Source organism: Grus americana, chromosome 4, assembly GCF_028858705.1.
Source record: "Grus americana isolate bGruAme1 chromosome 4, bGruAme1.mat, whole genome shotgun sequence".
In the NCBI taxonomy this organism is placed as follows: domain Eukaryota; kingdom Metazoa; phylum Chordata; class Aves; order Gruiformes; family Gruidae; genus Grus; species Grus americana.
In genome coordinates this window covers 29,275,934-29,288,497 of record NC_072855.1, presented here as the reverse complement: position 1 = coordinate 29,288,497, position 12,564 = coordinate 29,275,934, and the positions used below count along the sequence as shown (strand labels likewise).

The following is a 12,564-nucleotide window of genomic DNA, read 5'->3' as shown; positions in this document are numbered from 1 at the left end:
CCAGTGTCATTATTCCACTAATCCTTCCAAGATGAGGCTCTATCCCTACCACCCTGGAACTGAGAGTGAAGGCTATTACAAGCTCCCTGGTATCAGATATGTTTAAGTTTATGAGTTTAAAAGCCTTTAGAAATCATCTTCTCTTTCAGCACAGAGCCTTGCTGAAATAAACTTTCTGGAAAGAGTACATATCTCAAAAATATTGCTGTTGTAATTGAAGAGATTATAGGAACACACCACAAATAGTGAAGACAGAAAATATCACCCAACAAAATTATGCATGTAAGGATTAAAAAAAAATAAATTCCTTTGCATGGACAAACCAGGAGGAATCACCAACATTTGGTCTCAGCTGTGGTAACACCATTAATGATGAAACTCCTTTGATAATCTTCAGGCCACTACCTAACATTTCTGAAATGAAAGCAAACAGGCGAGTCACAATTATGGAATTTATTTGTTAATGTTGCCCTTATAAGTTTGCCACTGTAAGTGAGAAACATACAGAACTTACATAATTCCATAAACATTTGAAGCAGGAAATCATCTCTGCTAGGAAATACAGTCTCTTCTGGAGATCACACGTATTTTTTCATTGAAAGCAGACATTCAAGAACAGACACTGACTACCTTTTTTGCTCCATACAGAATCCACACAGGCTAATGTCCCTTGAAGGCTTATCCTGAGATGCCAGTATGCAGCTTCTAGGAAGTCAGCCTCTAAAACAGAAGCAATGGTAAAGAACTGGGCCTAGAAGCCCCTTATTCCATAAACTGGCATTGCACTATCCATACTGGTTTTATTGTATACAGCATTCTCTGCATACAATGTAAGAGAAAATGCAAATAACTAGGTCTGCTACACACTGTTGTAGAGGTTCCTGATTTCAGATTGATTTCTGCATGACAAACTGAGATGTTTGACCTCCAAAGACCAAACATGACAGGCATGAGCTCTGCCTGACAAATAAGCATGGAAGTAGGAGACAGCCTGCTCTTTGTCTAACTTGTTCACAGAAGGTTACAGGGGCATAAGCCAAATTTGAAGAAATCCCTCCTTGAAAGCAAATAGAGCTCCAAGACTGAGCTGGATGTTCAGCAAATGATTTCATACTGCCAGTCACGCTGAAATAAAAACTGTTTTCTTGAAGACCAAAACAAAAGAAACTTATGCACTGGGAAGCAGAGAAAGCCCCAAAACCTTTAGAAGTTAAGAAAGAAGACAGATAAAAATTGGAACCACATCAGAGAAGCATATTCCCCTGTGGCCCACAACTGGCAGATCTGGTTTCACCTCCACTTCTAAAAGCAGGCTGAGGTCTTCCTTTTAATAAAGCTTTACATGCCAGTAGAATAAAGACTAGATCCATTAGTTATAAACTGAAAGGCAGATATTAAAAAATGATCCTTCAAATTATGCTTTCAAAAAGCTCTTAAAATTATTATATATATACTACTGATAGAGTAAGAAATCAGTTTCTCATAATTTTCTTATTTGAATAACACAAGTCAGTATCTCTTACTTACAGACAACATTACTTTCTAGTGGTTTGGGTGGTTTTGTTTTACCATCAGTGTCTTGGCAAAGGGAGGTAGAGTTAAATTTCATTAACCTCTCTACTTAGATTATAGAAACATTCTGTCCTTGTTTCATTTCCATATTTTATGCATATCTTTGAATAAGCTGTAATGTCCTCTATCAACTATTTAGCTTTTATACTTTATTATTTCTGAAAAGCAACAAAAATATTAAGGACATGTCCTGCTTTTTTGTTCTTGCTAGTGTTACATACGCAAAGCAATGAAAGGGAGAGCTGAAATCTCTTTCTTCTTCTGCATCAAGAGATCATTTAATAAATTCCAGTGCAGCTACAGTTGTGCAACCCTATTAAACACAATGGAGTTATAGAGGCATAACCAGAGGCTTAATTTGGCTACCAGCATTTTTCTTACTCATGCTAGAGAATAAAAAGGAAAGCACCCAGCCTCATTTCAGGCTGACAGGAGAGAAACGCATCTTTTTACCTTCCTGAAGATACTTGTTATGGAAACGTGTTTTCTGAGTCACCGGTAGTACATGAATGTAATACAGCTCACATTCTACTCACTGACGCAGTGGCAACCAGACTGGCTGCGTATGTCACTTTTCAACATCAGGACAGTCCTGTATTCAATGGTTTCCGAGTGACTGAGGCTGACTGAACATACACATACTGCAAATTCAACACTTGCAGAAGTCTCAGCTATGCAACACCTATGCCAAAAGAATACACTGCTCATGCACACAGTTACGACCCACTTGTGCTTCTGTTGCCCAGAGGGAAGCTGAGCAGTGATCACCACTCCACCACTGGCTATCACCTTGCCTGGGCAATCTTCACCTTTCCCTTACACGATTGGCATCAAATCACAATGCAACAGGGAGAGACTAGCAGGACTTCAAGTAAGAGCTGAGTGGGCTACAACTACATTCACTTTTCTGACAGGCTGTAGATTGAGAATGCCCAATCCAGATCTTATGCATGTATACAGGAAATTATTACTGTATCTCTTAGAAGTTGTTTTTGAACAAACAAGTATGTCTATTTTGACAGCAGGCAAACTAGAGCAAGGAGAAAATCCCTACAAACTTCTTGTATGACTAGAAAAAGGTAAGATGCAAACTGAACCTAGGTGTGCTTATCAATATCCCACAGTTCAATCACAGGCTATGGTTCCACATTGAGAAACCAAGCAAATCTGAATACCATTTCCATTAGTATTTAAAAACATGATCATATCAGCTATTCAACTTTAGATATTCCATCAGTCTTAGCTCATGGTAAGATGACATACCCATCATGTCTACTTTTCTTAGCAGATAAATCATCTCCTGCTGCAGGTCTCCTCTTTTTCCTTGGAGGCATCACTTTACTAAAGCAGTCTGATGAACTGCAAGACCGGAGACTTCCTACAGAGGGAATTAAAAACACCAGTACAAGAAATGAAACTGTTGCAGACCAGTCAAACTGTGTCCACTAATAGATATATTACAAAGGGAAGGGAAGGGAGGAAGTTAGTGGATTTAAAAAAAAAAAAAAAAATCACAAAAAATGGTCTCCTTTCAATAGCAAAATCCATCTCACTTTTACATGGTGTTCTATGCCCAGATTTCAGTTACGGCCAAAAGTACTATACCAAAATGCACAGTAGTGCCAGTGCTACTTCAGTCTAACAAAAGACAAGAACTGAGACTACCCTGAAGAAGTATTTAAGTCCTCAAAAAGGCATCCTTATTTTTAGCCATTTATTCAATTCAGAACTTCTACAAGTTGTTTGTTACTTTTTAAAATACAGATGTGACTCAAAAACTAAAGCACCTACCTCTAGAAAACAGAACCTTTTTATTTTTAAGCTCCAAGTTTTTCATGATACAGAGAGCAAGGGGTAGGAAAGGTTTTGCTTGTTTGTTCTTTGGTTTTGATTTTTGTTTTCCTTCTTTTTTGCAGGGGTGAGGAGGGGGAAGAGACACTCAGCAACCAGTAGGGGAAAAGAAGTAAGTGGCTGGCTGTATCATTTGGACTGGATAGTTCTCAAAGAATGAAGGTCCCCAGGTAGGAAACAGCCAAATCAAGACACTGATGACAATCAAGTGGCAGTCTTTCCCTCCCCTTCTCTCAGCTACATACTCCTATGTCTCTGGTGACTCTTCAATGGACCAATCCAGCTCACCAAACCTGTAGATAATTAACCCAAGCAAAAAAAGAATAACAACTTTCTATACATTAGCACAAGAAAGAGCACAGGACCAGCCCTTCTGACCACAGCAAGTCGTTAAATTGCCTTTGCTGTCTCATGAAACAGCAGACTAACGCTCCAGGCAAAATTTTGTCCTACTTTCACATACTGAAGACCACATAGGCACCTGAGAAAGGTGTGTGTAAGAGCAGCTCAAAGAGCTATCAAAGCTCTAAGTGTTATGCAGAGAATTTTAAAAGGAAAGGAAGAGAGGTGAGGTATAAAAATCCAGACACAAAGCGATGCCAAAGAAACTTGCAAGAAAATATGAAGAACTCCAGCAGGCCTAAGCTACCTTCTCAGTTTCAACAGCATCCAAGTTTAGCTATGCTTTATTAAGATGCCGATAAAATCTTTTCATTTAAATCACAGCACAGAAGCAAGCAATAAAACTTTGGCTACTTTTTGACACCAAGGGAGCAGACTGAAATCAGAGGCCCAATTCACAACAAACACTAACAGCAATCTTTTGCTTACCTATTCTTCGTATCTTTGAAAGCCTCTCTCCTGTTATAGGAGAAACACATGTAAGGAACCTTACAGCCTCACAGGCTTTGCTACATGTACTTTATTTTAAACATGCACTGAAACCATTACGCATATGAACATATGATTTTTTTCTAGTATTAGGCAAGATGTTCAAACCAGTTTTTACATCAAGATGAGCTAATTTGGTTTCAACTAATAAAGCTTTTGCACTTAGTATGCCTTTTTGGTCTTACCTTTACATTTATTTCTATTAAGAAGAAAATTAATCTCTCTAGTTCATGAAATACTCTTTCCAATTCAAAAATTCTTCCTATATATTCCCTTTTTTTTTTTTTTTTTTTTTTTACCCTGAAGCTCCCCCACCCCAGCCATCCTCCCAGGAAAGTACAGCCATGCCTATGTAATCTTTTAGAAAGAAAGTTTTAACAGTATTGTAAATTCAAATTATAATTTAACTAGTTATCAAAAAACTTCCAAGCATTATACTCCATAAACTACTATCACAAAAAAAATCATAATGGCTGCATCAGAAGAATATACTTCTAGAAGCACTGTCCAGAATACGTTACAAGAGGAAATTAACAATAATACTTATCTTCTCACCAATATCAAGATATATTTGAAACAGGTAAACAAGAGACCATCAAAAACTCACAGTATGCCCAATGCATTTTACTACCCAGATTAAAGAAGCTAAGGAACCTGATCTGCTGAATGTCATCAGTCCCATTTGATTATGTCTGCAAATTAATGATACTGCAAAATTGTATTCTCATAAGTTACTGAAAGTGTGAAGCTTTATGGCTTTTTAGATCAAGTTTCTAAAGACTCTGCCAGTAAGTATTTTTTGAAAATCTACACAAACTAAAAACACTTAAGATGACAGCAGAACTTAACAGATGGCTAGAGACAGCAAACAGACACACGCTAAACTTAATAAATGAAAACGTGTGCTAATGAACACCTTGTTTTGGAAAATATGTGTGTACTTGACTACAACCTGTAGCTATCTCATTCCTTTGAGAGCTATTTGATAGTTTTTAAATGCCTTTCTATATTAAAAAAAAAAATCTATTTATGATGGCCACAGGTGTTGGATGCTGGTAAAATGCAAGAAAAACCACCAACCCCCACAGGGTTTGTCCAGTTTACTGGTTATTTGATTAGGAAAAGAAATATGCAAGGCCTCTGTGAAAAGAAAAGCATAGCCAAAGATGAAAATAAAATACATAAAAATAAATAAAAGTAAAAATGAAACAGTTATAGAACAGGAAAATCATTTTGTCAGATCTGCAACCCCATACAAACCAAAGAATTTAACCCAAAAATTCCTGCTTGAAGTCCTTTCCTCATTACATGATACAACATTTTTAGGAAGATCACTGAACTTCTTTTAAAGGCTTAAACTAATAATAGAATTAACCATAACCCCATTTCTCCAACGACTCACATGAAAAACTTATACCCTTTCTTGGTTTGAATGTATCTAGTTGCAGCTCTCAAACTGACAGAAAAGGGAAGAAAAGAGATAGCTCAGAAATTGGTAAGTGGCTATTAAATGCACATGTACACCCCCCTCACACAAACACACACACACGCAGACACCAGGTGGACAAACATATTGTACATGCTTTCAGAGATTTAACATCTTAATAACTGAGGTTTAGACCAAGACTTCACCATGTTTTAACTGTTGAATGATCTCTAAACTACTAAAAACACAGTACAAGAATGTTACTTCAAAAGTATTTCCCTTTGTTACTACAATCAGTATATTGAATTTGAAGGGCAGTTATAGTTTCCCTGTAACAATCTCTGAAAGTTAAACCAGCAGAATATTTCTATCTTTTATTTCTATCTACAGCTAAAAACTATCAGAGTTTGGGGTTTTTTTTGTTTAAATTCTTGCAATTTCTTATTTTACAGTATAGCTCAGTAAGTACCATCAATATTAACCTTTCCTACACAGAGCCTTCTAATTCTAAATGTAATTTCTAGGCCTAGCCTTTCACAACTAATCTCACTTCTCAAAGGTCTGATCATCTGCAAACGAACATGCAGTTCGCTCTGACTTCATGCAAAGTTGGACAGGAACTTTACTTACCAAATCCAGCTTCTCTGATGTGATTATCTTCAAAGTTTCTTACTCCTGTGTCTCAACTCAAGATTGGCAGAACCCTCCTAGTTCTCACTGTTTTTTTAACACTTGAAGCTAGCATTTGCAAGGTAGAGCCTCCAAATGGCTGCTGAATAGGCCACCATCAGCCAAAAGCCTGCCGAGTATAAATGTTGTTTGCCAAACGTTCTATTCAGTACTTCCAGATTTGCAGAAGACAATTTGCAGGAGACAAAGCTACCAAAGGGAAACATAAACTCAAGAGCTAAAATTCACCCTAAGAAATTTAAAACAACATGCAAGATAATCACCACAAGGGAGGCACACTCCTAGAATAGCAACAAAACCAGAACAAAAAAGAAAAAACAGAGGTCAATCAATAAGAATTCTACAAGCTGTGTCCCTACAGAAGTGATTTACAGACATGTAATTTTCACCTTCTCACTAGATAATGCCTGTGAATAATTCTGGTCTTCTGATGCTTGAGTAGAGGGATGTTACAAAGGAAGAATAATTATAAACTGTGAATGCTGAAGCAATTGGAAAGATATAGCTGCTCGCTTAATGATACAACAAGACCACCACAAGCACAGTTAACGATCATGATTTTTCAGATACACGATGAGAAAACTAAGATACTCATCAAAACTTGAAACAACTTGCAATCTTGTTGTAAAAGGAAAAAATCATCTTCTCCATCTTGAATTCCACACTACAGAATTGCTTTGGACTCAAGACGTTTTCTTCTCTACAACAAAAAAATAGTACAGGCAAAAGTAATTTTTTCCCCCTTCAAGAACAGCAATGAAGCCTTGTTTTTGTTGAAGACATTACCTCATTCTTTTAAACAAATGAAGTGACAACAGAAAGTGTACTTTTACAGACATTTTAGTCTGGATAGGTAAAGAAGTCAAAATTTAATAACCAAATCATGACTTCAAGCTATTAACAAGTTGCTAGATTTGTAGTTATGACATAAAAACAACTATTATTTCAAATTCTAGAGAGAGAGTTTTCTAAGGTAATGCATACACATTCTAGAAGAAAAAGAAACTGCTTACAGAATCTGAATGCCTGCTTTTCTTACCCCTACAAACAGCTGAAAAGGCAAAGGCCCATGACACATTTACAGCCTACCTTATTTTTCAGATATATACACACACTGAACGTGAACATATTTTATGAGGCTGTAATCATTACAGGTTACCGGAATTTTGAAGCGAAGTCTGTCTTAGATCCCAAATCACTGAAGGAATTTTGAAACTGCCACTCTCTAGCTCTTAGATATTTAAGATCTCATTCCAGAAAAGAGATCTGGCTAATACTTAGAAAACATATAATTTGCTTAAAGTAATTTACATGTCCACTACCTTCATTGTCAGCTCAGAAACAAATGCTCTGAAATAAATGTAATATACATTAAAAGCTCATTATAAATATTAACCTAAAATTGAAATACTCAGGGTTTTTACATAGCTTTTAGAAATCTCAACCAAATTTAGATATGCATTTATTATGTCATCCCAAAAGCAGGGCCCACAACGTAATAACATTAACCAGGTTAGAAATGTCAGAAAATAAATAGTAATCTGTAAGGATAAGGCTTGCTCCAGGAGATTCAGAGTGTAATACATAAATAAATAAATAATCTCAAAATTTAAAAAAATCATCTTTAGATGGGTTTGGCAACAGTTAAAGACTCTTTTGCAACAGAGTTATTAACAACTTTCAAATGAGTTCTGGACATAGAATCTCAAATTCACAGCATCTACGCAGTTCTATGAATTGTGTAACAAAATTAATAGGTCTTGACGCTTCTTACTATGCAGTCAGTAATACTGGTAAATAGAAGTTCCAAAAATTTAGGCACATTGAAATCAAACAACTTACAAGAGTAATTCTTTTTAGATTTACACAAGGCTCTCCAGTAAGATGTTTCAGAAGTGTCAAGTCCCATACAAAATGGACACAGGAGACTTCACTGTACTACATTCACAATGGCCAAAATAGCTCCTTGCATGTGTATTTGTCCTCATATGAGGAAAACCAAGCACGCATTTTGAATTAATCTGCCTGGAAGTTATGCAAACACTGGGGCTTCATCTTTATCTACAAGGAGACATAAAACAGGGCAGAAGCATAAGAAATACTGGAATAAATCTGAAGATGAGGAGCCTGCCAGTATCAACCTCTACTTTCAGTTCTCATTTCATACTTGTTCCTGGATTGAAAGGCTCTTTTACAACTACTGTAAAAAATTACACTCTTTATTGGGATTTTGTGCCCAAACTCATTCAACGGGCATATTTAAGCTTTTGAAACAGCTTAATTCAAACACCACAATGCAGGCAATAGGATAACTGTGAGTGTCAGTATAAAGTAGTTCGCCAAAACCAGTAACACGCTCAAACACCTTCTGATAGAGATTATGAGAGCTCTGAGGCCAAGCTTGTATACTGACCTTTATGACAGAAGTGCTAGGCAAGAGATAAGACAAATTCCAAATACCTTAAGCATGCCTACTCTTATTGATTGATTTGTGACAGAAGGGGACTACCTCAATGCTTCACAACAGCTTTTTGTGATCAAAAGCAAACAAAGATCATGAAATGTATTTTCATTCCATAGGGAAATGAAAGGGGAAAATTCCAAGTCTCCATCAGGAGATGGAAGAAGATAATCAGTTCTAACATATAGACAATAAAACCTCTGACTGTCTTGAGCTACCTGCCTCAACCTCTTTTGCAGAGGTTTTTCATTTACGTGATCAGTTAATTTCAAGTATCAAATCAGTAACCACACTGAACGAAAATATTTGACTGAAGGCTTTTGTGGCTAGGGTAAGATAGCTCAACTATGAAACAAAGTCACTTGTCACAGTATGGAGGAGGGTAGACAAGCCTGAAGTGAGCTCTGTCCAATCCCAAACAATGCAGTCCTATGCATCTCTTCTCAATGCTCTAGGCTAAGAGTGTGCTAGATTTAGAAGCGTGTCCCAGAAATCTCCAGGAGGAGCTGACAGCTCACTCTGCTTTCTTAAACGCTCAAGGTAACATCAGCAAACACAGCCAGCACCTCAGGATAGAGAAAAACTTTTGAGACAGATGGTAGGATAGATATGGTCAGTTTTAAAGAACAGTTCTGCTGAGTGATCAGGGCTTGAAGCCAGTAAGTTATTTTCCTTCCTCCTTAGGTATCATGCCTGAAACACAGAAAGGAAGGAAGAAAAAGAAATCAAGGAAGACGTCAGCTCAGTAACAAGCGCAAAAGGAGGTAACAAAAGTTGCAAGATACCAAGTTACAAAGCACAAATCCTGATGAATCAAGAATGGCAGCAAGCTAGTACCAGGCACCTGAGATGAAGGCCTCGAAAAATGATGACATTTTATTGAACAGAAAACAGATCTGGACTAATAAATTGCCCTTAGACATTGACTGAAAATCTGCATAAGAAACAGGAACAACCTGCATCAAAACCACTCAAGAAAAAAGCTGGGTTGTTTGGAGGACAGCATTTAGACTCGGTCACAGGCATCACAATAGCCATGAGAGGTCTTGCTTCTGCTCTGTTCTCACTAATGCTCTTTCAAGAGTCAAAACACTGTAAGAACATGGATATTCTGCTAGTCTAATGGGTTGAGCCCAAGGAGTGAAACTGTTCATGAAGTCTTCTAAAGTACTTACACTAAGGAATAGTAAAATGACAGATACTGCTGAAACCTGTGCGAGTCCTTCACAACTGGATAAATTAAAAGCATGAACATCTATTTTGAAGAAAACTTTAAAAAATCCTGGCACTTGTTTACTAAAACTCCTTTAGCTTTCTAAAATATAGTTTTCAATGACGTTAGAGAAACTTCTCTGATGAAGCATGTTCAAATTGTTTCAGTCTATTTCTACTACATCCCTATTAAATACCTGTCTGGTGATCGTCTTGACCAACGTCCTCTGTCAGATTCTGCAAGAGAGTAGGAATGATACATTTAAACAAGATGGTGATCTTCATTGTTAGTAATGTTTTTAACCTTTATTTGACATTAATATTCATCTTAATTACCCAGGCAGTATCTAGCTAAGATTGCAGACCCTTTGTGTTTTTAGTTCATATTCATCTGAAAAGCTACCCTTGCAGATTTATCTAGTCATTTCAAGGATAATATCAAAATAATTTGGAAAATATTTTTGATATTATCAAAAATATATCAAACTACATTTCAAGAGTGGAAATAACCATCCATTGGATGGGGAATTTTGCATTGTTGTATTGAACAATTCCATTAATAAATACAGCATTAGAAAGACTGAATTTACCATTTACCACAGAAATGGCTTTGCTTAAGGATAAACACACTCAGGTGTTCTAAAGAAAACTGATTAAAAACCAACTGAGATCTTGGAAACAAGTTACCCTTTTTTTTAGGCAGTGTCTTTTCCACTAAATTTGCAGTGTATGAACAGAAGCCATATCAGCATTTTCAGCTACAGTTGCAATAAAACAAATGTAAATGCAGAGCAAACAAGCAGGGACAGTCTTCAAAATAATCTTGTTTCACTCTTTGCATGGTTGTAAGAGGACAGGTTGCTCATTCAGTATGTTTTCCACAAGAACCAGAAGAAATTGCATAATGATGATGATTACCATTATTTGATATATCTAGGAAAGCTTCTTCTATGGAGACAACATTGCAATCCAATGCTGCAGTGAACAGTGCTTAAATACCACTCTGACCCCCGGAGCACAATCTTTCACCTTGTACTAGTACTACTTATCTCTTAATGGATTCAAAGCCCACAGCCTCTCATACAAAAAGGCAGTCACAATTTTTAAAAGTGTAATCACTTAATGATTTCAGTCACAAAACATTCTGGACTAAACTCCTAGCTATTCTGCTGAGAGAAAATGGCAAGTCATTACCAGCCTATTGAGGGTGTGGTAAATCTTGTGAATATTTGCCAGTGTTGATAGGTGAGAATTCAGTTGAAAATCTAGAGGGGAAAAAAAAAAAAGTTTTAAACTTTCTGGTTTCCAGTTGTAGCAACCAAGATCTTCATATGTTCTGCTCATTTAATAAAATCATCACATGACTATAAAATAAAAGCCATCTCAACACTTTTTCAGCATCATCATTTTCAACACTGAGAGGAAACGGTAAGCAAAATCTGTGAAAGATATCCTACATATGTATTTTTCTTAAGACATGGATGACCCTCAGCAAAGTAGAACAATAGCTAACTACAAAATTATATTAAAAAATAAAAAAATAAATATTTACAACTTATTTCCTTCAAATTGGGAATCATTATGGTTTCCACGCTACCCAGACCTCTGTTCCATCTATTAGAAAAATCAAGTACTACGTGACATTCTAAAATAATTACTAAAAATGCTAGTTATTAAAAAAGATAATTTTATTAATACACACATACTTGCCTTTATACTAATTTCCTTGCAAAACTAAATTACTGGAATACACTTACACAGTTGAAACATGCCTTTTGTATAATGAACCAAAGGTCACAATACAGCAGCTGTTAAGACCAGAGCAAATAAAACCAAAAATAAAATATTCTGACACTTCATGAAAGAACTAATATCATAGATGTTAACTTTGCTTCCATGCTCCAAAAATAAAACACTTGAGTTTGCTTCAGTTGCAAAAAAGTGACGAACTCATTTTTCTCTATTCTTTTAAATCCCCTATTTTTGCTAGAAATGTGTTGAGGACAAAACTGGAAAATAAGTAATTTACAAAACGGATCAACTATGATCTGGCCAGAGAGCACGCAAACCAACAAGAATCTCAGAAGCTGGACACAGACCAGCTGACAGGGATCAAAGACAGTCAACTATTACACAGTACTTCCATTTAAACTAAATTGGCTACCCCACTAGAACTCATGTGCAAAACCACTCTAATTAGAGACATATACTACATGACAAGTGAAGTAGTTCAAGCAAAATTCTTTCATATGTGAAAAGCTGTATGTGCTTAGTGTCACCACCCTGTTTAATGCATTAAAGTATTTCTACTGGGAGACATTTAATTTGGCTTTGCCCAGTAGCTGATACAAGATGCAAGTAAGGTAAAACACATAATTCCGATACTTCCATCCCTAGCACTTCAAACAAATGCTCTCAAAATACACTTAAGATGACCCAGAACCTAAGGATAAACAAAGTT

The 12,564-nt window shown here is 36.4% G+C and overlaps 1 protein-coding gene across 14 annotated transcripts in view; it reads right to left on the bottom strand.

Moving 5' to 3' along the window:
• DCUN1D4 (defective in cullin neddylation 1 domain containing 4) overlaps nt 1-12,564 on the bottom strand; it is a 48,467-nt gene that overhangs the window by 27,203 nt on the left and 8,700 nt on the right. For 3 of the 14 annotated variants that reach the window (XR_008576769.1, XM_054823110.1, XM_054823124.1), the window contains exons 2-5: nt 11,298-11,368; nt 10,301-10,340; nt 4,255-4,284; nt 2,836-2,950 (exon numbers count right to left, since the gene is read on the bottom strand). Coding sequence is in view for 12 of the 14 variants with exons in the window: in XM_054823110.1 (XP_054679085.1) it covers nt 2,836-2,950; nt 4,255-4,284; nt 10,301-10,340; nt 11,298-11,368 (256 nt within the window). In the remaining 2 variants the exon portion in view is untranslated. Of the gene's footprint in view, nt 1-2,835; nt 2,951-3,363; nt 3,717-4,254; nt 4,285-5,716; nt 5,771-6,370; nt 7,131-10,300; nt 10,341-11,297; nt 11,369-12,564 lie in introns of all 14 variants that reach the window. The other 11 variants (XM_054823114.1, XM_054823113.1, XM_054823112.1 and 8 more) reach the window with 9 other exon arrangements.